This window comes from Aptenodytes patagonicus, chromosome 1 (genome assembly GCF_965638725.1).
Source record: "Aptenodytes patagonicus chromosome 1, bAptPat1.pri.cur, whole genome shotgun sequence".
Taxonomy (NCBI): Eukaryota; Metazoa; Chordata; class Aves; order Sphenisciformes; family Spheniscidae; genus Aptenodytes; species Aptenodytes patagonicus.
This window is the reverse complement of record NC_134949.1, coordinates 167,812,423-167,839,243: the sequence shown is the minus strand read 5'-3', so window position 1 is coordinate 167,839,243 and position 26,821 is coordinate 167,812,423. Positions and strand designations below refer to the sequence as shown.

The 26,821-nt window shown below is 41.9% G+C and overlaps 1 protein-coding gene across 8 annotated transcripts in view; it reads left to right on the top strand.

Annotated features, from left to right (window-relative positions):
* The window catches only part of MBNL2 (muscleblind like splicing regulator 2), a 113,874-nt gene that overhangs the window by 71,100 nt on the left and 15,953 nt on the right, over nucleotides 1–26,821 (top strand). For 3 of the 8 annotated variants that reach the window (XM_076361989.1, XM_076362007.1, XM_076361998.1), the window contains exons 3-9: nucleotides 4,772–4,936; nucleotides 7,989–8,189; nucleotides 9,374–9,637; nucleotides 17,869–17,922; nucleotides 18,591–18,744; nucleotides 22,059–22,094; nucleotides 23,512–23,606. In XM_076361989.1, the coding sequence (XP_076218104.1) occupies nucleotides 4,772–4,936; nucleotides 7,989–8,189; nucleotides 9,374–9,637; nucleotides 17,869–17,922; nucleotides 18,591–18,744; nucleotides 22,059–22,094; nucleotides 23,512–23,606 (969 nt within the window). The remainder of the gene's footprint in view (nucleotides 1–4,771; nucleotides 4,937–7,988; nucleotides 8,190–9,373; nucleotides 9,638–17,868; nucleotides 17,923–18,590; nucleotides 18,745–22,058; nucleotides 22,095–23,511; nucleotides 23,607–26,821) is intronic. The other 5 variants (XM_076362035.1, XM_076362025.1, XM_076362017.1 and 2 more) reach the window with 5 other exon arrangements.

Genomic DNA, 26,821 nt, shown 5'->3' with positions numbered 1-26,821 from the left:
CATGTATCCCTCAGGGTTCAAACCTGAGACAGGCACGCTGACAGAAGACAACATGACGACGTTGCATGGTGATGCTCCTCCTGTAAGAGCAGCCTTCAAGGACAAGGAGGTTGTCCAAAGGTGCAGCCCAGCTCCTCACAGCTGTGCATGGTGGGAGGACACGAGGCAGCCGGCGTAAGACGAAACTAGACAGGTTCAGACTGCATATAAGGAAAATCATCTTCATCGTGAGGGCAGCCAAGCAGTAGATGAGATTGCTCAGAGAGGTTGTGCAGACTCCACCTGTGGAGGTTTCCAAGACCCGGCTGGAACAACCTGGTCTGACCCCAGGGCTGACCCTGCTCTGAGCAGGTTGGACTGGGGACCTCTCGAGGTCCCTTCCAACCTGAATTAGCCTCTCCTTTTGCCAAAAAACCCCACCACATTGTGCTGCAGAAAAGTGTCTTACAGCAGTTTTGGATTGACTGTGTAGATTGGGGCTGTTACATTTACTAGTGGGACTTTTATGATAAGCATGCTAAGAATATGCATTGACCCCCATCTTAAAAGCAGAATTCAGTACCTGAGTGAAATGGTTACAGATGCATTAGTCGATTCTTGGCTTAAGAGATAAAAGAAACATTGTTTTGCCTTTTTTTTTTTTAAATTAAAACATCTTATTTTTATGAAAGATAAAGGTAATTTTAGTAAGTAAAAACTAACTCATTATTATGCATAAGCAATTCCCAGCCTGGGCCTGGATGAATTATTATTGTTGTTGTTGTTACTGTTAGAGCAATAGTGAAATACTGAAGAAAGCTGTGTATTTATAAAATATTCAAGATAGACATGTTGCTGTACAACTTGTAGACAGGAAATGGGTTCTTAGTATTTTAATATGCAAAGTTACGGTGTGTTACTTCTGCACTCACCTCGTTTTGCTTATTTTAAAATTATAATCCTTAGCACATACCTAACTTTTTAATATACTCCAGTCTGTGGGCTGTCTTGTGCCATTGATTTTAGGCAAACTACCTGTTGTTCTTAATAGGGAAACCTATTGATTTTTAAAAAAAAAAGAAGTAAATGGTGTGACATGGCTTGTTAAGGGATGTGTTTCTGATATTAAGCCAGTCAGGTAGCAGCTCCCAAGACCATTGCCCCTGCAGAAGTGGAGCATCTCGTTGCTGTGCCTGGGTGGTGGGCTCTGGAGTCCTTTGAGTTCCCAGCTCCTTGGTGCACCCTTTCCCTTTCCCACTTCTTTAGTGGAATGAAGCCTATGGCACGCCCCCGACGCGAGCCACAGCATGTTCCCAGTCTGGATAATTAGCAGTAGAAAAGTAGTTTTTCTGCTAAAACTTTCCATTACCCGCCTGAAATGTGGCCCTACGCATTAGGCTAGGCTAGTTGTAGAGGACAAAGGCAGAGAAAAGAAACGTCAGAGGTAGGTACCATCCTTGCAGGATGAGGGGACTAACAGAGTGCTGGGAATTTAATCTGATGTCTGTTTCTCGTTACTGTCCATTGCAGATAAGGAGACAGCTCACTGAAAGTGATTTTTTTGGGTGAACTCACATGGGAGGTGCACAACAGCTTATGATGTGCTTGTTGATAACCTTCACTTCACGGGTGACAGGAATTTCTAGGGACCAAGTTTCAAACCAATCTGTCAGCGCCCTCAGTTTCAGGACTCTGACTCATATGCGGGAGCAGGTTAAAAGTTGTATGAAACAATTATTTTCCCTGCTGCCTGCCTCATCCTGCTGACAGAGTTTGTGCCGCTATGTGCCAGGGGGACTGGATGTCTGTGGAGCAGCTCCTGAACTGCTGTGGTTTTAAGAGATGTGATGAACCAAACCTCGCTCCAGAGGCTTGATACTGATGCATCCTAAAGTTAAAGCACTCAGTTTTGTCTCTGTATTTGTTATGAGGTGGCCTGCTAGCATAGTAGTTTTTTGCAGAATCCAAAGTGGACTCTTATTGTAGATGGTGACCCAACCAACATGTTGAATACCCCTGCATGTTGTGTACTATGGCCTGTTCTGCTGTTTGGCTGATACATGCTGTCATCTCAGTTGGGCTTCATATTTAACTTTTTAATAAACAAGAAAATCCAGGGTCCCATTTTACTGAGATGACGCTACAAGTTTGAATTTCTGTTCTTACAATGATTGGTAGTTGGGAATTAGCCCGGTTCCTCTCGGAAACAAATCTCATCAGGAGTTCACAGGGACGTGGAGCATTTGTTAAAAAATGAATGAAAAGTTGCTTATAGGCATTTTCCTGCAACCATGGTAGGTCCAAAAATTGAAAGCTGGTCTCAGAATTTATTTAATTTTGGTAGCTAGGGCTGGATTAATCTGCTCACTATTTTCAGTGCTCATTCCACTGCGGTTTATTTTGGGTCATTTAATTTCAACAAGGCTTGATCTGTTTACAGCACTTTCTATAGTAGCGTGACAGGGCCACACAGCTCTTTTATAGTATGTTCGTTGCTGACCTGGAGCTCAAAAAACTAGTAAATGAGGCACAGACATGAATAAGTTTAGAGAGGACAGTACATTTTTGTATGGTTGGATTATTTTGGAAAGTTTTCTGAAATAACCAATCTTTTGTGCACTGTGGGTTGCTTTGCAGAGCTTGAAGTGATGGTATATAGTAGCTGTGTGCTTTCAGAGGTCAGAGTGGAGGGCTGGCTGAAGGCACTCTTCAGGCTTAAGATACTTCAAAAGCCACTGTGGTTGAGAGTTGCTCTCAATCCTTATTTGAGGAGCACTTTTGTTTCCATAGGTAGATATTTCCATCAGGTAGAGTAGTTTGATTTGATTTTGCTGGTTTAATTTTCAGATTTGCTGTATGAACCATTCATATACAAAATAGATCAAGGTTAAATAGATCTCAGTTAAAAATGTCTTAATCAGTTGGCCTCATCAGCCAACACAAAAGCATATGTTCATTGCCTGCGCTGAGCATGCTCCAATTTAACATTATGAACGCGGTGGCCTTGTTCTCCCCGAATGGAAGAGCCAGCCTTCTTCTGTGTCCATCAAATCGTGACTATTTCTGGTTCTGCTCATGCCAGCTGACAAAGTAAGGTTCCTTTTGTGCACTTCATTAAACCAGACGGCATTAGTGACTCGCACAACAGAAGTCAGAAGGAAGGCATGGTGTCCTGAAAATGGCTGCATCTTTACTAGCAGGTTAAAACAGCACCAAGAAGTGTTCCTGAGCACCAAGACTGTTTTTTTTCTTAAATTTTTAGCTTTCTTGAACTCTTCTGGCCTCTGCCCTTTAGCATACTCCCGAGCAGTGGCCAGGCACAGTTCAGGAAAGGGTTGTTCTCGATAGTTTAATAGTGTGGAAATAGCTGTTTTCATTCCCGTTGGCCGCGGTGCAGGAGAACCTTCCTGAACACGTTTAACTCACTCCTGTGTAGGTAGTTATTACATCCTTATAGAGGATTAGAGGCAGAATCAGCAGTGTTTTGGTGTCTGAGTAAGAAGTATAACATTAACACTGTTGTTCTGGGACATTCAAAGTGTATTCAAGGTTTTGGGGGGGGGGTGGGGTGGGTATGCATACACAGAGTCAGTGTATGTGTGTCCTGTGTGATGATCTTGCATAGGGATCTTAATGCTTTCTTGGCTATAGGAGGATATTCCTGCTTGGCTACAAATTGTAAAGCCCTTATACCAGTGAATGGAAAGTTTAAAAAGCACTTTTTAAAAATGTCTCAATTTGGAAACTTATCTTCTACAAGTTGAGTGTGTCAAATGCAGTTTGACTAATGTTCTAGCTCCTCTGGTCACAGCTCTTAAAACTTCGTGACTGTTTGTGAGCCGTGTCATTGAGGAGCTTCTGATCTCAGTGGATTCTGCCCTGCAGCTGCACAACCTGCTGGTGCACCCTACAATTTCCCTTCCTGGGGGAAAACGTATCAGTGCATCTTATGCTGCTGTACCTACGTTTTGGTCAGCATGCCCTGCCTGTAGAGGTGTGCTCCATGTCCATCCCCTCCAACACAAGCCACCTCAGAGGTGACTGCCCACCCATATTTTTATTGTCTCTTACTGTCTCATAACGGTCTAAAAATTCCTGGTTTCAGGTTGATCGGGAGCTCTTCTTTTGCTGTGTACCTGCAGATTTAGCTCCATGCACTGCTTCTGAATTTAAGCTGCAAAAGTACCAGCTTGACTTCTGTTCTTTTATACTTGAATGGAAATAGTTCAAAGTTGTGCTGATGTAATAAAAACAGGAGGCCAGAAGGCAGTGAACTGGAATAAGAGTGAACGTATGAAAGAACACAAGCAGAGAGTGGCCACTTTAGATCCTTACTGCCATGAACACACAATTATTTTTTGATACAATGTGCTTAAAAGCTGCATTTCTCTTAAAGAAGGTTTAAATTTGTTATTCATAATGTAGTGTCATTTATAAAAACATTTATGTTTTGGTAACACCAGATAGTCTAGCCAAGATACCATGAGAGGCAGTTCAGGCAGTCTGGATAATACTCGGTATTAATTGTACAGCAGTGATCAGTACTTAACAATGAAAATGCCATCACCTGTTTTCAAAGTCTTTCTCTTTTTTCGTGGCTAATAACCTTAATGATCAATCAGAGGTTGAGGCAGAGCTCAAGGCCATCAGCTCCTCCCAGCCTGCAACATAGTTCCCAGGAAACACCCTGTATTTCATTAGTTCTTGCTTAGTTTATGGTGTAATATTTTGCTCAAAGGCATTAAACTATCATCAGAAGCAGTAGACCAATTAGTGTGACTTCTTTTTCCAGGGTCGTTGTACAAGGGAGAACTGCAAGTACCTTCATCCACCAACACATTTAAAAACCCAACTGGAAATCAATGGCAGAAACAACTTAATCCAACAAAAAACTGCAGCAGCAATGCTTGCCCAGCAAATGCAGTTCATGTTTCCAGGGACACCACTACAGCCAGTGGTAAGTATATTTCTCTGATGGTGTTATTGGTAAGTAAAGTCAAAGTAGAAGACTATATTGACCTGCAAAAGTTCTCTAAACTAGTGTCAATAAAAATAGTCCCCATCTGTTGACTTAAGGAGTTGCCAAGATGCTAGAGATAATGTTCATTTATATTTGCATTTGAAGATACAGTGGAGTGTAGCTGTAGATTTGATTTTTTTTTTCATCCCAGACCCATTTGGTTTTTTTTTCTTTTTCTCTTTTGGTTTTTTTTTCCTTCATTCAGTTCATGTCAGGTTTAGTCTAAATTTGCAAGATTTTTACCTATAATCCTTCTGGAGGTGAAAATTTGTATAATAATAATAATAATAACTGCTAGTAAGCTATTTGAGTAGGAATGCAAAGTTCCCCTCTCAGGAGTCTATGGGTTTGAGTGGCTTTAAATAGTATTTAATCTCAGTACCAGGAACAAAGGTTAATGTCATTCTGGGTAGCATTTTCTTACTCTCTTGAAATCTGAAGTGTCCCAGAATAAGACAGAGAACTGCTGGAGCATGCACTTTACAAACTCAGCGTTTTATCTTAAGGTAATGTGTATGGTGCCTGGGACACTTCAAATCCAGAAGGTAACATAAAACTAGTCTTGCAGGCATGAGCAGCGTCTTTGGATATACATGAAAATGATCAATTGCTCTGGGCTGCCTTTGCAGTTGAGCTCCTCATTGTACCAGGCTACCAGAGCATGGTTAGGCAAGTAATCTGAATTAAACTTTTCACACATGGCTGCTAATGATGTTTTCTCAATCTGAATGCCTGGTGTCAGGCACTGGAGTGGGATTTCTTTCTCTAACTTGAGGTATCTGGAGTGTTGGCATCAACTTCTCGTTGGGCTTCCAAGGTCCGTTTATAGTTTGTCGAAAGACATAGGCACTTCTAATTACTATTTGCTTGGCTTGTTTCAGACGTCTGCATTCAGATTAGATGATTTGGTTTTTTAAGTGCCTTTGTTTTTGCACGGGCTATCACAGGAGCCAAGTGTAAGCATCTCAGAGGAAGACATCTGTATTTGGTCACAGGAAGCTCACCCCAGATGCCTTTTTCAAATGTGTTTTTACACTTGAAACATCTGCTGTAAAGTGGGAGGCATGAACAAAAATTGGGTGTCAGGAGTCCCTGAATTTCTGGTACATGGTCATCAAAATGTATCTTGGTATATTGGCATAATGTGTTTTGATATTTCCTGGTTTTTTACTGCTTGAGTTTTCACCAGAAAAAGTTTTGAAGAAGAAAGAGATTCCACTTCTTAGTATTATGAGAAAAATTGAAGTGACAAAATTATACTTTTTTCTACTCACCCATTTCATCATTTGAACTTTACAATTTCATTGACGTAGTGCCTTCTGTACTGATTGCTGTGATAAGTGCTGGGTTTTATTTCTCTGTCTTGCGTAAGTTGCCAGATTAAGATGACTCAGCCTTGACCAAATGGATAAAAAGTGAAAGAAAATTCCATAGAAGTCATTTGACATGTGGATTTATTCTTAAAATTATATCTGATACAAAGCTGTTATTTATATTTTACATAAAACATATTGTCCTCAACACAGTTGAACCGTTGTTTCATATAAATGTTCATTATTATGCGCTAAAGAATTTAGCTCGCACTTGATATATAGACTGGGCTGTCAAGCAGTTTCGATCTCTGATAAAAACAGAGCATTATTCACTTTTAACTCTCTAGGGCAGGTAGATGCCATTTCTGTACAGTTGGGTATCCTGGCTAATCTGCTGCTCAAAGCATCTTCTTGGTACTAACTCACATTCATTTATAATTTAGTAATTGGTTCCAAAGACAAAAAAAGCAAAACCAAAACAAACCAGGAAAAAACCTTCTAGCTCCTATGTTTTCTCTTGCGTATTTTCTACATACTACGCGTGGCTGGCTTCCCTTCTCCAACAGAGGCTGTGCAGGCCACCTTGATGAGAAAGACACTTCTCCTTCGTTAAGTGTTTTTAAGTCTTCCCTTAGTGTTCTGCTGTTGTGTGGTTAATTTCTAGCTGCCAACTTATTTGGGAACTTAATTTCTGACAAAGCTAACCTGAGATGAGTCCTGTTTTTCTGCATAGCTTTTCCTCATTTATAATTATAGCTTCACTCTCTGGGGTAAATGTCAGCTCTGCAGAACTGATGCACTTTCCAGGTCTGACCGTGGCCTGAGCATGGTGATGTTCTGCCTCCAACCCCCCATGGAGCTGGTGGTAACAAACCCACCATTCTGCCTTGGTAGGGCTGCATTTTAGCGTCACACAAGCGCTCTTTCTTCTGGTCATGACTTCACTGACTCGCTGTAGGAAGGCATGAAACAGATTTTTAGACCCGCATCATTCCTTCCAATCAAATTTTTTCGTAAGATGAACTCTAGCTAAGCCTGAATAATCCCTTTCTAAATATTGTGTCCAGATGAGATTATAATATTTATTCTTCTTGCCACTGGTGACAGCTGAGCACACAAACATTAGCAAAGGTGAGGTTTTTCAATGTGTGAGCCATAGTAACATATAATTGCAGGAGGTGGCAAAATACAGCATGCAAACAGATGGAAGTTACATGCCAAAGAGCTCATTATATATACTCTTACTAGAAATATGACTTTAATATAGTTAATAACACTTCACCTATGAAATCTGGTACTTTGAAAAATAGCCTGTATTCCCAAGGAAAACAGGTATTGAGAAAAAACAATAAGGACTATGTTATTTCTACTTTTAGATGTGTAAATAAGCCTGCAATGTAAGCTGGACCTCCGTAGAGATTGAGGTTCAAAGTATGACTTCCTTTGCATCGGCAGCCTCTTTTCCAATAATAGGGCTACAAAGGTGGTTCTTTGTATGCCGCTGGAATGTGTTACGTGATTAAAAGAAGAGAGTATGCCGTGTGTTTTGCCAGCTGTTTGAAATTTTTTCATTAAGAAAATGAATCAGCGCCAGAAAGAACACGCAAAAGACAACTAGTAGGCTCTTGATTAAGGGGTTGGTTTTTTTCATCTTGGTTTGTGTTTTCCTTTTGCAGCCCACATTTCCAGTGGGTCCCACAATAGGAACGAACACAGCTATTAGCTTTGCTCCTTACCTAACGCCAGTAACACCGGGAGTTGGCTTAGTCCCGACTGAGATCCTACCCACACCGCCTGTCATTGTTCCTGGAAGTCCACCGGTTTCAGTCCCCGGTTCAACTGCTACCCAGAAACTCCTGAGGACTGATAAGCTGGAGGTACTGTAGACACCACCGTGACTAGAAGTACAATCCTCTGTTAGGCTGTGTGAAAGATCCTGGAGGGAAAAACTCAATTGTTTTAGAAACGATGCTTAAATTTAGTTGCTACAAATAAAGACCTTGTAACCAGGCAGGATTTCTACACTTGCAGCCAGTGGTAATTAAACACTGTTATTTTTAAGGTAGTGCATTCACTCAAATGTAATACACAGACATCAACATGAATTTTCATCTTCCGTAAAGTTCATCTCCTCCAAAATACCTCAAGTATACGTGCCTGTAAAGGTGTGCCTTGATGAAATATCTAACAAGCACGTTTTTATTGCAGTATTAATTCTGTCCCAGTTTTTATGCATTGATATTAAGGGAATTTTATAGCCTTATGGATTGATATTAGGGGAATGGTATAGCCCTTCAGCCTTGAGCTACAAATGGAGATGTCGAATGTTACCAACCCTGCAGCAGGCTGAAGGGGCAAGCCCCCAGCTATGTGCAGAGTCTCCCTGGTGTTGATGGATCTCCGCATGGCTGGGCTCAGTGGAATCTGTGATCCAAGTACACGAGAAGGCCAAATGGCTCTTGCAGAAATGAATGGCCTTTGCCAAAAGCCTAAGCAATAGTGTCTAGAGCACATTTCTTCTTAGGAAAGTCAGCGTGTTCATTTTGCCCATTTTTGAAAATTATTTTTACGGAGGATCTCCATTTTGTTTGTAGACTCCATAAAAAATACAGTGCATCTGATGCGTATCTTCCCTGGGTCTCAGCAAGAGGAACTCCTTCCCTACCAGTGGAGCTGCAAGAATGTAAAGTGTAGTCAGAAAGGAACTGAATATTTTGTGATTCCCAGCTAGTTTTGCAGGGGCAATTACTTCAGTAAGTATCCTTCCCAGGTGTTTTCTAGACAGGAAAAAGGAAAGGCATTTGGGAATGCTTCTGTTGCATGTCAAGTTCATTTTAGCTGCCATACCACAGAGCTACCTGAGGAGCCAAGCACGTAAGGGTAAAATAGATTCATTTCCCTCTCCCAGAAGAAGATGAAGGGTTTATTAAATTGAATTCGCTGAAAAACTTGAACTAAGCGGGGAAGGGGACAGGTCTGTCTTTTGGGGGCGTGGGGCTCTCCCTGCCCTTCCACGTTGCGCCGAGCTTTTCCCCTGCAACGCGTGTTGTTTTGCACGTAGGTGTGCAGGGAGTTCCAGCGGGGAAACTGTGCGCGTGGAGAGACTGATTGCCGCTTTGCACATCCGGCAGACAGCACAATGATTGACACAAACGACAACACCGTAACCGTGTGTATGGATTACATAAAAGGTCGTTGCATGAGGGAGAAATGCAAGTATTTTCACCCTCCTGCACATTTGCAGGCCAAAATCAAAGCGGCGCAACACCAAGCCAACCAGGCTGCGGTGGCAGCCCAGGCAGCTGCGGCAGCTGCGACTGTGATGGTAAGTGCTGGCATATATGGCTGCCTTTTTTTGACAGAAGCTCTTTGATGCCTATTTTGCTTCAATTTAATGCTGTTTGCTTATACTTTCTTTTCTCTTTTGCCTCTTTTTTTCTTTTTTTTTTTTTTTTTGTAAAAGATAAGAATTTATAAAATTATTACTGTTGCTTGATGGGAGGAAGCACTTTTTTTCTTTATGCCCTTATTTTAATGCTGTATTTCTATCCAAGACAGTGAAGCAAATGACACTATACCACTTCTGTTCTCTGCCTTGATTTTATGTTAAATTTGCCCCGGGTATTTCCAAGCAGAAATAAAATTGATAAGCTTCAATGTCCCCTGGAAAATAGGGGCACATATGCTGTTTTAGCTCTTTGATGACAGATATACATGTGGAAATCTGGAAGAAAAGGAAGAAAAGCAAAGAGAGAGCTTTTGCCTCAGAGATTGGTAGTAGAAAAGAAACCTGTATTAGGATTCAGCTCACCCCACCTTAGATGTCAGACAGTTAGATAACTGATCCTAGCCTAGCCACCTTGGTCTCACTTTATAGGTAGTGGAGAAAAAACAGCACAGTCATCTGATCTACCACTAGTGCCTGTCTGAGGGTGAGAAAGAACTGCCCTCTGTAGATACACGTCTATCCCCGCTGACTAAAAAGTGTTGACTATATCTTTTTGAACTTTGGTTAGATGAATCTCACACCTAGAGACTTCTCTTGCCTCTCCCACTGTCACGGGCAAGTTACTTGAATCTCTCTATGATACAATTTTTCTATTAGAAAAACAGGGTTTAAAAGTAGTAAACTAAAATGGGAATCATTAAGAAAAAGCATAGTAACTAGAGTCAGAAGAAAAGAGATTGAGGGTTTTCTATTTTCAGATATTTTAAGCTCTTACTGAAAACTGTTCAGACAAGTCAGCCCATCCATTTGCCAGTCTTGGATATCTCTTACGGTTGCTACCAGGAAAGTTGATAAATTTAAATAGAGTGGTATTGATAAAGTTAAATAAGTCGAGCATGCAGGATCTGACTTGGAAGACAAAATTGCTGGCAGCAAATCAAAGAATCATTGTCCTCATTGCTGGCAGTGGACGAATAATTAAGCAGACGTGGTTTGTGGACTTGTGGGCAGTGCATACAATAGTTATAAACAATACAGTTATTCTCTGGGTAAAAAGCCTACCAGAAACACAATACAGTACAGTATATAACTACCCCAAGCCATTGTATTTAACAAATTAGCAAAGACCAGACTTTTTGAGGGACAAAGGATAAGTTATGTAAGAAAGTAAATCTCCAAACAGAAGAACATTTCTTAAGTTTTAATATTCTTTCTTTTATAGTATGCCCACTTTCTGTTTCAAACTGGGTGATTTTTAGTTAAACTTTGCTGTGCTTGCAGAAATTGAATACCATCTGGAAGTTAAAGCAAAGGAGATTGTTTCTTTATTCTAATTGGCTTCTATTGTGCAATATTTATTGTCCATTTAGAGAATGTAATATTTCTAGGCAATATACTAAAGAAGAAAGGAGAGAGATAAGGGGATTCACTTTTTTGCACTTCAGTAATGGATATAGAATCATAGAATCATAGAATAGTTTGGGTAGGAAGGGACCTCTAAAGGTCATCTAGTCCAACCCCCCTGCCATGGGCAGGGACAACTTCAACTAGAGCAGGTTGCTCAGAGCCCCGTCCAACCTGACCTGGAATGTTTCCAGGGATGGGGCATCCACCACCTCTCTGGGCAACCTGTGCCAGTGTTTCACCACCCTCAGTGTAAAAAATTTCTTCCTTATATCTAGTCTAAATCTACCCCCCTTTAGTTTAAAACCATTTCCCCTTGTCCTGCTGGAACAGGCCCTGCTAAAAAGTTTGCCTCCATCTTTTTTATAAGCCCCCTTTAAGTACTGATAGGCTGCAATAAGGTCTCCCCGAAGCCTTCTCTTCTCTAGGCTGAACAACCCCAACTCTCTCAGCCTTTCTTCAGAGGAGAGGTGTTCCATCCCCCTGATCATTTTCGTGGCCCTCTTCTGGACCCGCTCCAACAGGTCCGTGTCTTTCTTGTGCTGAGGGCTCCAGAGCTGGACGCAGTACTCCAGGTGGGGTCTCCCCAGAGCAGAGTAGAGGGGCAGAATGCCCTCCCTCGACCTGCTGGCCACGCTTCTTTTGATGCAGCCCAGGAGACGATGGGCCTTCTGGGCTGCGAGTGCACATTGCTGGCTCATGTCCAGCTTTTCATCCACCAGTACCCCCAAGTCCTTCTCGGCAGGGCTGCTCTCAATCCCTTCATCCCCCAGCCTGTATGGATACCGGGGGGGTTGCCCCGACCCAGGTGCAGGACCTTGCACTTGGCCTTGTTGAACCTCATGAGGTTCACACGGGCCCACTTCTCGAGCTTGTCCAGGTCCCTCTGGATGGCATCCCATCCCTCTGGCGTGTCAACCACACCGCTCAGCTTGGTGTCATCTGCAGACTTGCTGAGGGTGCACTCGATCCCACTGTCTATGTCATTGATGAAGATATTAAACAGTTCCGGTCCCAATACGGACCCCTGTGGGACACCACTCATCACCAATCTCCATCTGGACATTGAGCCGTTGACCACTACCCTCTGGGTGTGACCATCTAACCAATTCCTTACCCACCGGACAGTCCACCCTATCAAATCCACACCTCTCCAGTTTAGAGAGAAGGATGTTGTGGGGGACCGTGTCAAAGGCCTTACAGAGGTCCAGATAGACAACATTGGTAGCCCTTCCCGTGTCCACGGATGTAGTCACTCCATCATAGAAGGCCACTAGGTTGGTCAGGCAGGACTTGCCCTTGGTGAAGCCATGCTGGCTGTCTCAAATCACCTCCCTGTCCTCCATGTGCCTTAGCATAGCTTCCAGGAGGATCTGTTCCATGATCTTGCCAGGCACAGAGGTGAGACTGACTGGCCTGTAGTAGTTCCCCAGGTCTTCCTTTTTTCCCTTTTTAAAAATGGGGGTTATGTTTCCCCTTTTCCAGTCAGTGGGAACTTCACCGGACTGCCACGACTGCTCAAATACGATGGATAGTGGCTTAACAGCTTCATCCGCCAGTTCCTTCAGGACCCGCGGACGGATCTCATCGGGTCCCATGGACTTGTGCACCTTCAGGTGCCTTAGATGGTCTCGAACCTGATGTTCTTGCACAGCGGGCAGCTCTTCATTCTCCCAGTCCCTGCCTTTGCCTTCTGCGGCTTGGGCAGTGAGGCTCGAGCACTTGCCGGTGAAGACCTGTGATTATATATATCCTGTGATTTTTAAATAAGCCGTAATTGGAATTGCATTAGCCTCAAAGCAAGATGAAACATCTTTGGAAACACAGAATTGAAGTGTTAGCATTCTAATGTCACGGGAGAAGGCGGCTGGGACCTGTCATTCAGGGTAATTTTTTTCAGGAAAATATGTACAGAATATTTTAATGGCTTATTTAGACTGCCAAACAGAAAAGAATTTTTACAATCCAACTATTTTTTGTTTAATATAGATTATTCACTCAGAGTGAATGAAAAATCACCAGAATAGCAATAACAACAAAAAAGTGGTAGAAAAGACACATGCCTGCAAGGCCACCCAAGAATGACCAAGAACACTCAGTTGGATGTAGAGAGCAAAAGTAAGGCAGCAATACAAATGCTTACCTGTAGGGTTCACATGCACGTTGCTTCCAGGTTGCAATTGTGTCCAAGAGGTTTTCCTCCCTGGCTGGGGAGCTGGCTGCATTGCTCTGGTCCAGAGGGTGCTCATATAGGTGAGCGTTGTGGATGGGGTTAGAGCACTGTAGGCAAAGCACAAAGCACAGGACCATTGAAGGTCAATGAATTCTGCAGCCTGCGACCTTGCAGAAAATGCCCTGTCTCTATTTCTGTACATTGAAGTTTAGGAATTTTTACTCATGTATCTTAGTTGACTCCATCATTTGTGAAAGAGGCTCTAGACCGTGTACAGCTTAAATGTGAAGTGCATTAGAAGGCAGTGCCATCTATCATTGTACTTGGGGAGCTCCAAATATTCATGTGGTGCATCAGAGAGTATAAAAAGTCACTGAAGAATGTACAGCCTAAATTAAAATGTGAATCATAGTTGGTGTTGGAAAGGACCTCTGGAGAACATCTAGTCCAACCCCCCTGCTCAAGCAGGGTGAGCTAGAGCAGATTGCCCAGGACATGCCTAGTTGGGTTTTGAAAGTTTCCAGGGATGGAGACTCCACAACTTTTCTTGACAACCTGCTCCATGGTTAAATAATGCTTAGAGTAAAACCAAAACAAAACTAAAAACTTACATTTAAATGAAATTTCTTGTATTTAAATTTTTTCCCATTGCATCTTGTCCTGTCACAGGGCACTGCTGAGAAGAGTCTGGTTCCATCTTTACTCCCCCATCAGTTATTTATATACCCTGATGAGATCCTCCTGCATCTTCTCTTGTCTAGGCTGAACGGTCCAAGCTCTCTCAGTCTTTTCTCGTATGAGAGGTGCTCCAGTCCCTTAATCATCTTTGGGGCCATTTATGGGACTGTTTTCTAGTATGTCCATGTCTTTCTTGTACTGGGGCGCCCAGACCTGGACATAGCGCTCCATATGTGGCCTCACCAGTGCTGAGTAGAGGGGGAGGATCACCTCCCTCAACCTGCTGGTGATGCTCTTCCTAATGCAGCCCAGGACGCTATCGGCTGCCTTTGCTGTGAGGGCGCATTGCTGGCTCATGTTCAGCTTGGTGTCCACCAGGACCTTGAGGTCCTTTTCTGCCAAGCTGCTTTCCAGCTGGGTGGCCCCCAGCATGTACTGGTGCCTGGGGTTGTTCCTCCCCAGGTGCAGGGCTTGGTATTTCCCTTTGTTGAACTTGGTGATGTTCCTCTGTGCCCATTTCTCCAGCCTTTCCAGGTCCCTCTGAGCCCAGCACATCTATCTTGTGTATCAACCACTCCTCCGAGTTTTACACCGTCAGTGACTGGCCTCCAGCTGGACTTTGTGTTGCTGATCACAACCCTTTGAGCCTGGCAGTTGAGCCAATTTTCAGTCCACCTCACTGTTTCCCATTTAGCCCATGCTAAATAAGTTTGTCTGTGAGGATGAAATGGGAGACAGTGTTGAAAACCTTTCTGAAGTCAAGAGAAACAACATCTATTGCTCTCCCCTCACCCACCAAGCCAGTCTCATTGCAGAAGGCTGTCAGGTTGGTTAACCACAATTTCCCCTTCCTAAGTCTATGCTGACAAGTCCCCATCATCTTCTTGGCTTTCATGTGTTTGGAGATGGTTTTCAGGAGGATTTGCTCGATTGCTTTCCCAGGGACTGAGGTGAGGTTGACCAACCTGTCATTCCTCAGACCGACCTTCCTGCCCTTTTTGAAGATAGGAGTGTCATTTACTTTCTTACAGTCTTTGGGAACTTCCCCCAATTGCAGTGACCTTTCAGAGATAAGTGGCCTTGCAGTGACGTTGGCCAGCTCCCTCAGCACCCGTCGGTGCATCCTGTCAGCTCCTATGGGTTTGTGTACATCCAGTTTGTTTAAATGTTCCCTAGCCTGATCCTCCTCCTCCTCCGAGGGTAAATCTTCCTCGCTACAGACTTTCCCACTGGTCTCCCAATGGCCTGAAGGCCAGTCTTACCAGTAAAGACTGAGGTGGAGAAGACATTCAGTACCTCAGCCTTTTGCATGTCCTGCGTCACCAGGTCGCCTGCCCCATTCAGCAGCAGGCCCACATTTTCCCTAGTCTTCCTTTTGTTGCTGATACACTTGGAGAAGCCCTTCTTCTTGTCCTTCACATCCCTTGCTAGATTCAACTCCAGGTGGTCTTTGGCTCTCCTAACCCATCCCTGCGTGCTCAGTCTATGTCCCTGTTCCTCCTGGGGCATCTGTTCCTGCTTCCACCTCTTGTGTGCTTCCCTTCTTGCGTTTGAGTTTAGTCAGGAGCTCCTTGCACATCCGTACAGGCCTCCACTGTGTGGATCTTGCTCATATTCCAGGACATATTATAGCGTACCATGTGACATACAGCAGCCAAGTACTATGCCTCAATATGTTTGATCATTTTTATTATTATCTTTATCTCCTTTCCATAGCCTTTTCCTCTCCAGTTTGTAGCTATTGATTTTTTTGGTCATTAGTTTTGTAGGAGATCAAACGTTGAGCAGGAGATTACCTGATGGAACAGAAAGAGGCAAAGGAGGTTTTACTATCAGGACAAAATGAAAGAAAAGATGAAGGTGGGAGGGAAAAATGGACAGTCAGTCTGAAAACCTGAAAAGAGGGGTAGACTACGTGGAAACAATGTTGATGAGTAGGTCTAGAAACAGATCAAATTAAAGTCTTCAGGTTGGGAAAACTGTGAGACTGAACTTGCTGTGGAAGATGAGGGGAAAGCCAGCAAAAAGCTTCAAAACAGGGAGGTGAGGTTAAGAGGAGCGTGGAGAAGAAGTGGAGAAAGGCAGTCATAAACACAGGGATAAGAAGTTAATGAGTGAGATCAGATAAGATCTGCAGTTGGATAATAAAGGTAATTAACTGAAACGCTTTACTCTTAATGATGTTGATTTGAATTTGTGGACTTCATCATCACATAATGCTGAATTCAGTCATAATGCTTCACCTCCATGTAGACTTCCATCCATGGTGGATGCAGAGTGGGTCTGAAGGCTGTGCCCCATGCAGATGGAGTGATGTCCCCCGCGGGGGTGCCCGGGGGGGGTACCACACGTCGGCTGCACAGCACCCTGCTTAGATGCAAGAGGGCTCTCCAGATCCTCACTTTGCACCAGGTGTTTCTTGTTATGTCTGACTCTTGGACCCAGACAGATGAGCAGATCCTGTAGATCAGGGTGTGTAATCCAGAAATGTGCTGAAGGAGAGATGGGGAGAGCGTTGGGAAGCCTCATGCAATGTAGGTGCAACAAAGCCGGGAACAAGGAATAGGCAGAGCGAGGGCTATCCTGCAAAATACCCTGTTGGCACTAGCTAATCTTGTGACCATAAGCTGTTTGTAGGTATTTTGTGCCTTGTCCTCTTTTTTTCACTTTTGTTCCCTATTTCCACATGCTGATGTCAAGATAGGCATAATCTGCATATCCTAAAAAGAGCTAAATATCAGCCTGTGTTTAAAAAACAAAAGTAAAAATTCTGATTTCTAGGTAAATCTTCCTTTCCTTTCTAAAGGTTTGTAAGAATTATTTACACTATAAAACTTGAAAGTAATATTTTATATGAGAAGATTTTTTACAGAATGCCACCATATCAGCCATAAGTTTGATCTTACTGTGGAAGTATACATAAATGTATATGCCTGTGTACTATGCCGAAATACTTTCTTTTAAAAAAATGAATAATGCTGGACTAGTATCATAACTCACACGTTAATGTTAGCTTATGAACTGAGAGCAGTATTTTTACTCCCTGCTCCTGAAGCTAGTACTGAAGGTTGTAGCAAAATTTAGAAAATATGTTTTAAATTCTGAAAGACTTTTTTCCCTCTCAATGTAATGTGGTAAGTTACAAGGAGAAAAAAAAAATCTACAAAAATGACCCAGCTGTAGGGGGAAAAAAAAGGAATTAATGATAAGTTAGTGTAACTAGACATATTACTTATTCTGCTTTGTATTGGAAAAGGAGAACCTCTCTCATTTTGAACCCCAAATCTCTCGAATGACGCACTTCTCTTAATTAAAGGACCCTCACCTTGCAAGCACTAATATTAATAGCATTTGTAATGCATTACAACTTTCACTAGTGCTTTGTATGTGAAAATGTAGCCTTCCAAATTGATTTTTCCGCTTTAAAATGTGACTTAACTAACTTATCAGGAATTCTTATAGGCGTATCCTTACAACTTTCTGCATCTCTGTGAAGTGTTTATATGATGCTTAATAGTGTCTGCAAGCTGCTGTTTTACTCAACTTTCCTGAATTTCAAACATCTATATTTTACTCTCTTATATGCTTTTAACTAAGGTATAGTAGATGCATTTTTGCTTCGGTACTAATTCGAAATGTAATATTCATTTCTTTAGAAGACATTTTTGTTGTTGTGCATGCCTAGTGTTTTGTATGTTGTATATTGCATTCAGAATATTTTTTTCCTTCTCACCTATCCACAAATGCAATGCCGTTCCCATGATGCACCTCTGCTTGCTGTTTACCTGTATGTTAATTCGCTTGAATCCCATTGGCCCACTGCCATCATGTGCTCGCTGCCTGTTATTAAAAGACTCAGTCGACTGCCAAAGCAATGAAGCGACCTCTCGAAGCAACTGTAGACCTGGTACTTTGACCTTTCACCTTTTGCTTTGCATGTAGCTTTTTTTTTTTTATTATTATTATTTTTTTTTTTTTTCCAGAGAAGCAACTAATGAAATTTGTATCGCTTTACTTTTGAACATCAGCCGGAAATTATTTCACATACTCGTTAATTTACCGGAAACTCTATTTATCCATCTCATTCTCATACGTAATAAACGCAGACGATTTAGTTTGGTTCCTAACATGGTTTCATTTTTTTAAATATCCTCTCATGAAAAGTCGAATTGAGATAAAACTGCTTCTGTAATTGAAAACGCCTAACGTAATCCATTAATCTGTATAATAATAGGAAACGATATTTAAATTAAAAAAAGAAAATACTTGGCAATGAAACACAAGTGGTTTTTTCTCCCTATAATATTTGAAAACCTATTTAAAGGCAATGCCATTTTTGTTGCTTTAAAGGCCTTTCTTTTCAGTAGTTGTGCCGCTACAGTTTTAGGTTAATAGTACCATGCTTTTGCTATCAATAACAAAATTTCACTCATTTTACATTGCTGTGCTTTGAGTTAATATGCATGGCGAGGCATCTTTAGCCGCTTTAAAAAATAATAAGTTTTTGTATTTATGTATATGTTACAGACAACGTCTTAAAAATGGCGCCATTTTAACTAACTTTCTTATTTACAGGCCTTTCCTCCTGGTGTTCTTCACCCTTTACCAAAGAGACAAGCACTTGAAAAAAGCAATGGTGCCAGTGCCGTTTTCAATCCCAGTGTCTTGCACTATCAACAGGCTCTTGCCAATGCTCAGTTGCAGCAACACGCAGCGTTTATCCCAACAGGTATGTTGTACCCACATTGAACCAGTTTTGTGTTCCTTAGGTAGCCTCCGTGTCAGGCGGTTGCACTTAACAGAAGGTTTTATTATGCTCCCTGCCCTACTCGAGGTGAAGCCTGCACGGATATTTACACGCTATTTTAATTCCTCCTGCAAAGTACGAGAATCGAAGCAGAAATTTCAACATGCCGTTAGGCTGCTTTTCACATTCATAGCCTCGTTCACCATTGTCCAGAGTTTGCCCCCTTTTTCCTACCTTAAATTGGCTGTATTTTGACTTTTATCTGCCAGCGCTCTCCTAGGAGACGAGAGGGCAAAGTTCCGCTAACAAAAATGCTGGGAAAAGCATGGTGCTTCAGAGATGCCACGGGAAGTGTGCCGGGGCCGAGGCGCATCCTCCTGCTCCCTCGGGTGCTGTTTTGCAGCCGTGGGGATTACCCCAGCCGCGCACGAGCAGAGCGAGAAGGGGAGCACCAGCCATAACCTTCCAGTCGATACCTGCATGGAAGCACTGGCAAAACACATCGCTCCCCGCAGCTGCACTAAAGGGCTTTGAGGCATCAGATGAGTTTTCGTGGTTTTCATTTTGGAACGCCACCAGAACTTTTCCTAGCATTTGCGGCTGATAGCTCTGGTTATAATTCTTCATAGGGGTGATCTGAAAACAAGTGAACGTAATTTGCGTTTCAGTGCTCGGAACTCTCTAAAAATCAAAGCATTCAGAGGTGGCTTGAACTGCACCGTGGCTGGTGGCAGGGCTTCTCTTTAACACTGCGAAAGAAAGAATGGGCTAGGTACTCGTGTAAACAATAACAACATAACCCTCTAAATTATGTCAGTCACCCCCACTCCAAACTTCCCAAAGGTAGATATCCTGCCTAATGAATTCTGTGATTTCATTTGTAATCAACAAATTACATATTTTAGTATCGGAATGTTATCGAGTGTGAACTTCCAGAATTGTTTAAAACTATGTGTTTGCAAATGTGCTTGACATTTCAGCAATGTTATTTTAGTTTATAGAAATAATGTCGGTTAAACAAGGAATGAAACGCAACGCACGATGATTTCCCGATCTATCAGCATTCCCATATGTTTTTAAAGATAAAAACAAACACAGATGGCTTTGACTTTATGGAATTTTGCTATAAGGCCTGAGTAACAACCTTGGAGCCTGCCCCTGTATTTATAATAGTAAGTTATAGCATGCCATATTTTTAGCACATTGGTGCACCAGAATATCTGTGGCAGAAAACATACTGACATTTATGGGAGTGTTTGAAAAAAATAAATTGTGAGACTGCCTATTTGGACGTGAATGGAAGATTGCCCTGTGCTTACAAACGTACGAAATATCCACAAATTTATTTTCCATTGTAACACTGAGAATTTGCAGTATGATACGCATTATTCCTTCTCTTAAGCACTCCCTTTCAGGGCCTATCGCTATTATTTGCAATTGCCAAGGATTTAAATTAACTACGGAAAATACAGTAGTTTAAACCTTTTTCAGTGAAATAGCATTTGGATATTTTCCAGACTTTTGGAGTGCTCGTGATTCCTTAAGTAGCTCATTCTTTGTGCATTTTATTGTCCATCCCTCTTTCCAACTAATGGTTGTAATTATAGTTTCATCTTACAAATTTCTGACGGTAGGAAGGGTGGATCTTGGAACCAAACCTTAAGGGCCAGGTTGTTGGCAAGCCCCAAAACAAGTGCATGAAAGAAGAAGAACCAGAGGGATGACATAGCAGATGGAGCCCAGGCCCAGAGTGGAAAACCTTTCTCACGGTGCTGAGCCTGCTCTTTGTGCACACCGTCAGCACCTAGAAAGGATGTTAGAGAGAGGAGTGGGGTATGGGAGGAGGTTAGGAAAGGAGAACCCGCTCTACATGAGTGGGTGTCATGAGCTTTTCATTAAAGATGCTGGGTCTGATATTCCCATCTTTCCTGGGAAGGTTGGATTTGGTGGGTGTAAGGACTGTCATGCCACCCAGGTCTCAGGAGCAATGCATGACATTATCTGTTGGATTTTAAATGATTATGTGATATTTTCTGAACTGGTATAATTTTCAAATGTGTTCCTTGTGTGTGTGCGTGTGTGAAGTTAAATTTTAAGACAAGTTTTGCTGCTGGAATATATATAAAACTTAATTGTTTTATATAACTTCTCTGCTTTCTTAACAACTTGCTCCCCTAATAAAAAGTGTGGGGCTTGACTTAGCATGGCTTACCTCCAAAGTTCTGCACTTTGTTTGTTTTACATCAGTTTGATCGCTTTGTCACCTTCTCCTTATTGTTTGGTGAATGATCTTAAAAACAACAGATCTTTTCTTTCTTCCCATTGCTGTTTGTTAGTGTTTCTATAGCCTCTAGAGGAGGAACTTTGTGTATTCTCCGGGGACTGTTCTTGGGTAAGGTCATTCATAGTTACACTGCTACTGCAATGGTCCGATAAGGGGCTGCTGTAGTAATTAAGCAGGAATACAGGAAGCATATTTGACTTTGTATCAAATATGCATGTACCTGGGACTAGTCTCCTTACACGCTCACCTTCACCAGCTTGCTATATGCACTGTACCGAAAATAGGCTGTTCTTTTTTTTTTTTTTTTTTTAATTTGGTCTTCCCAGAAAGGTTAAAGGTGGACTAGGCACCAAGCGCAAACTCCATGGCAGGTGAGCAGTCCTTCCAGAGCATCTTTGAGGTGCACTGGGAGCCTTTTGCTGGAACATTACACACTTTGAGGTGTTTAGCTTGGGGAATTGCCACAGTAGCGTTTTCTTTGGTCAGAAGCACCTCTCCGCCTCAGGTGTTGTGTTAAGAACAAGCACATTAAATTTGGCAAAGCCTCCACAGAACAATATCGGCTAATTCCATTTAACTTCTTTCTCTGCTGCACATCAAAAAGTTGGTGAAAGTTGATCTGTGCAACATTGAGCTGTCTGAATTATGCAATGAGTTCTAAAATTCCCAAAGATGTGTGATATTTAACCAAAGATGTTTCTATAAACAAAAACCTGTTGCTGCAAAAGTACTAAGTGAAAAGATAAAAGTACTAAATAAAAAAGTTTATGAAGTATCTTGTATATACACAGAAACATGCCAAAAGTTACACAGTATACTCAGGTAGGAGTTTAGTAAGAACATAATCACCTTTTTTGTGTTAAAGCAGAACTATGAATGACCTTACAGTTTCATTTAACTAACTTACTTCTCTGTGGTTATGCTTGAATCTCACTTTGAATGTTAACTCTAAATGGCTAACCTGTTTCTTCCCTTTATCCACTTTTTTCACCTATCATTGCATGACACGCAGGGTCAGTTTTGTGCATGACACCCGCTACCAGTATTGGTAGGTTCCAAATTTCTTTATTGATCTCTTTTTATACTGTATGTGATGTGTATTCACTTGTTTCAAAATTCCTAGGCAAGATTTAGACAATGACTAGAATTAAAGGTTCGCTTGTCCTTCTGGTTGACTTTGTAGAGTGTTTAGATTTGTAGATGAAAGCTGCAGTTTAGATGTGATATCACCTGCTATAACAACTACACTGCAAAAGCATAATACCATGAATCCGGTCTGCTTTTCAGTTTTCAAAGTTTTATTTCTCTTTGTATTTTATATTGTCTAGTACTATAAAATCATAAAATACTGGAAAAAGCCAGCATATTTCATCAGTGTTTTAAAGTTTCATAGTGGTGTGCCTATTTCTCCTTTTTGCTGTGTGTTAGAAAGTTTTATCAGCGTTTCCCAGAAATGGCTACTTTGATCCACAGAGGTTCTGTTGAAACCCGTGATCTGAATCTCGCTCCTCCTTTAAATATATCTGCGGCTTGGAGTTAACATTTTGGGCATGCAAAAATAGAAGTCCAGTGCAACAGCCTATAAGACAGAAAAGTAATCTTTCTTCTATTCTATAGCCCTATCCCAGTGGGGGTTTTTTTTGTGGGACTACTCAGATGAGCCGTTAAAATATCAAGCCTTTAAAACATCAAGTTAATAATTCTCCCATGAAGATGCTGATTAAAATTCATTCTTAAAATGAGAAAAGCAGCAACTTTCACAAAATCGACCTTGCTTATTTAGATCAAACAAAGTAGTATTTAAATCAGGAAAATTATTATCATCCTTCTCCTGATTTTTGCCTCAAAGCAGATGGTAATTTAACTCTGATAAAGTCTAACAGTTCTGCAGTGCTAGTAGAAAAAAAATGCATCAATTGGATTATAAAGGAAGACAGCAAGTATCTGGCTTACTTCAAAATGAAGATACATGAAAATAATTAATTTTTTAATTGTGTTTAAGAACTAAGATAAACATTTACCAGTTTCCTTCCCAGTACAAACCACTGTATTTTTTTTTTTAGTAGAATTTTATTTTGGAGTGCTTTATATTGATACTGGGGGAAAACAAATTGCCCATGTAACAATTCTCAGGTAACGGGCTATTTTGGTAGAGACCTCGTTTGCACAAGTAATCCTGCTCTTAGAGGTAACGCCTGCGATTTCAATGGTCCTTGCTCTTTTTTCTGGGAATCGCCGATTGTGTTGACAACCTTCCTTTAATTGTACTTGTAATAAGCTATTTTCCCTTTTTTTTATTTCTCCGCCACGCTTTCTCGCTTTGCACTGTGATTGCATGCCATCTGCCGGTTTAACCCATGATGATGGCTTGCCGCTCTTGATATTCACCATGCCAAAAATACCACTTCTCTTACCATAATGCTGCACCCTCCTGTTCATTGCTTCCATGGTTCCCCTCCTGAAAGTACCCATGATGCACAACGCTACGGCCGCCACTGTCTCTGCAGCAACAACTCCTGCAACAAGTGTTCCCTTCGCCGCAACAGCCACAGCAAATCAGGTTTGCTCCTTTTAAAGCTTTCTTTCACAAGATCCCGAACTCTAAATGAGTGCTGAGATTTTTATTTTAATTTTTTTTTTAACAAAAAAAATTCTCCCGGAGAATTTTTTTTTTCCTGTGTTTACCCCATCAAATTTTACTTTTATTTTTAAGTCGTTTATAGCAAGTGTTTGTGGGACAGGTTGCACTTATTTAGAGTTAACATTTGTTGCAAATAATGATGTAGCTGTGTTTTGTGTTGTGATGTTTGTACCTAATTACTGTGTAATTAACCCAGCTGGAGTTAGAATCACCATAGTACCGGACTACTTACAAAAGTCTATTATTAACTCCTAAGTTCAAAAGGAAGATCATCACAGGTTTCAAACGGTTCAGGTGTGTTAATGTAGCCTTCTCCATGTGGTGTGTGGAAGTGACTAATTCGTAAGCATGGAAGCTGTCTAAAATCACAAGCGGGACAAGGTAGCTGAGAAAAAAAAATAGAAACAAAATTGAATGTTTTCTGTAAATAGTAGTGATCAAAACAGCACTCAAGATATTTATGACTGTGCCTGCTTTATGTTTGAAAGTGTATCTTTAACCTGGGAATTATATTTCCCTGAGGAAGGACGTTGTTACAAAGAACCCCTAGGGTTATTGGCAGAGGCAGGCTAGGAAAGATGATACTTTCTCCTTTTCTTCTGCGGTTTGTTATGTTAATGGCAATTTTCATTTTGGTAGGGTTTCCCCCTCCTCCTGTAGGACCTGATGCCCAGTATCTGTTGCAGCTCTGAGTGTGTAGCTTTGACTCCTCCGTTGGGGCTGTAGATATTCCCACCCATACGCGCCTGGCATCTGCCAGGAGAGGGGTTTGCACAGCAGCCGGGTCGCTCTGGCTTTTCTGTTGCTTCGGGACCACGCTCAGGCACTTCCACCTGAGAGCTCTTTTCCCTCAGGGTTTGAGAGGTCAGACTGAGGAGGAAGCAAGCAGATTTACTCACCAGGCAAAAGCAAAGGGCTGTGTCCCCATCACTTTTCCTTGTGTTGCTCCTGGCCAGACCGACAAGCTGTTGCAGACCTAGTAGAAATGCTCGCCCATTGATTCGTTCCCCTCCACCTGCCAAGGAATTACAAAGAAATCGGTGAAAATGTTTTGCTTAATAATGTTATACTAGCAGATTTATTTTTTTTTTTACTGTCGGTCCCAAAACTATTTAAGTATCCCATGGCAAAACAGAAGTTGCCGCAAGAGTTTATTTGTAATAATTTAGGAAAAATATACTACCTCTGAAATACACCCTACTTTCTTAAAGAAACACAAACCAGCCCGTTTTCTCTATTTTTTTTTTTAAAGGCTTGTTTGCCAACATTGTGGTGTTTGTGCTTCTAGCATTTTCATCAATTGTTGTCGTTTTGTGCGTTCTTTTCTGAGAGCTAGCTTGTTTTAATGAAAAATTGCTTGGGACGAGGAGAAAAGTGCAGCAGGCAAATGGTACATTTCACTGTCCTTTCCAGAGCAGCATCTGCAGCAGAAAATTGTTTGGTGGTATCCAGTGTAGTTTTGTGATCCCAAAGTGGTGACAGAGGGACTCGAAGATGCCAAGGGACTGTGAGAAAATGGGGCAGTTTGGGGAGGGGGTCAGCTGGGGACCCTCTCCAGTATGGGAATGCAGCTGGGGTGGCTCTACCACCTGCACTTCTGAGCACCAGAGGGGCCGACTGTGGCTGAAGTAGAATAAATACATGTACACCTACAGAAGGACCAGTAAGCAATCTCTTTTTTTTTGGTTAATGGGAATACTTTCACATGAGTAACTAGTGCCACTGGGGAGACATAGGTGTGCCTTAATGCACTTTCTCATCTAGCAGGGTAGCAGGCAGAGCCCCTCCTCTTTCTCAGTGCCAATTTTGTTTGCATTGGAGGATTAGAGCATTTTAAATTTAACAGGAGTTGTTAAAAGTGTCTGTCTGTATTTATTTAGTTGCATATATTTGTGTGTGTGTATACACATAACTCCGTGCCGAAATTAAAGGATGGTTTAACACGGGGATGGGTTTCCACTTGTTTAACTTCAGCCATTTGGAAGTTCGGCATCCAGTTCATCTGCTTTTCTAGACGTCCATGTTAGGGCAAGGTAAATTGCCCTGGAGGGTCCTGCCTCTTTCTCTTGTCTGTGGAAGGAGCGTAGGTGCGTAACCAAAGCTCTGCACCGCTGCACTTGGAGGAGATGAGTCCCACCCCAGCAGCTTTTCTCGTTGGCTTCTGTAGCGTGTGCCATCGCTGTCTTTTTCTTCTCACTCCTGTCTTTGTTTTAGTCATTGCAAATCTTTAAAAGCTACTGTAAAAAACTGTGTATTTGAAAGTAGGGAAAGTAGTAGTAGTTACTTCTTCTTTATAAGAGGCAAATCTCCAATTTTGCTGTTTATTTACAACCTCCTGAGAGTTGGAGACAAAACTACAACACTGCGAAGAGCCCCATAGTAACTCTGTGGTCCTAACTCTCAGTATTTCTTTAGCCCAGGAAACACAGAAGGAACAGGTAATTAACTTAGGTTAAGACTTTGTTCATGGTCATAACGTCCTTTGTTTGTGTCCTCTTGTATGGCTTTAAACTCTCCTGTGTATTTCAGAAAAGGAATTTTATTACCATCTAGGTAAAATTTCCTTTCCTGGTCTGTGCCACACTGCTTTACATATCTGCGGGATACGGTTTCCTCTTTCCAGTGTCTCTACCGCACTTTTTTAATCAACCTGCAGCCTTCAGCCATCCCATTTCAGCTCCCACTGCTTCTCCTCACAATGCCAGGCATGAAAAGAAAGTTGTAGCAGGGCTTAATCATTTAGCTCAATATCATTTGGCTTAGTATTCTGGCCTGGGGAAAGATTGCTGGACTTCTTTGGGTCGAGTGTGATGATCCCAGTGTCCTTGAAGCATCAGTGGAAGGAAAAGTCAACATCCCAAAAGTTACAGAGTCTCAGCTGACAGCTAAAAAAACCTAACAACTCTGTTGGGTCCAGTAAATTATTTAGTATGTGCTGTCAGCTTGTATTTTGAAAAAAGATCAACTATGTGTCATGTCTTCTGTATATCCTTTTGTTCCAAAAATAACACGAGTAACAGCTCAAAATGTGCCTGCATTGACACACGCACAGTCGGTCATGGTTGGCCAGCAACTCTACGCGTTGTGTGTTCAATGTATGGAGTGAGGCATGTGAGAAGATTGTGTAGAGTTAA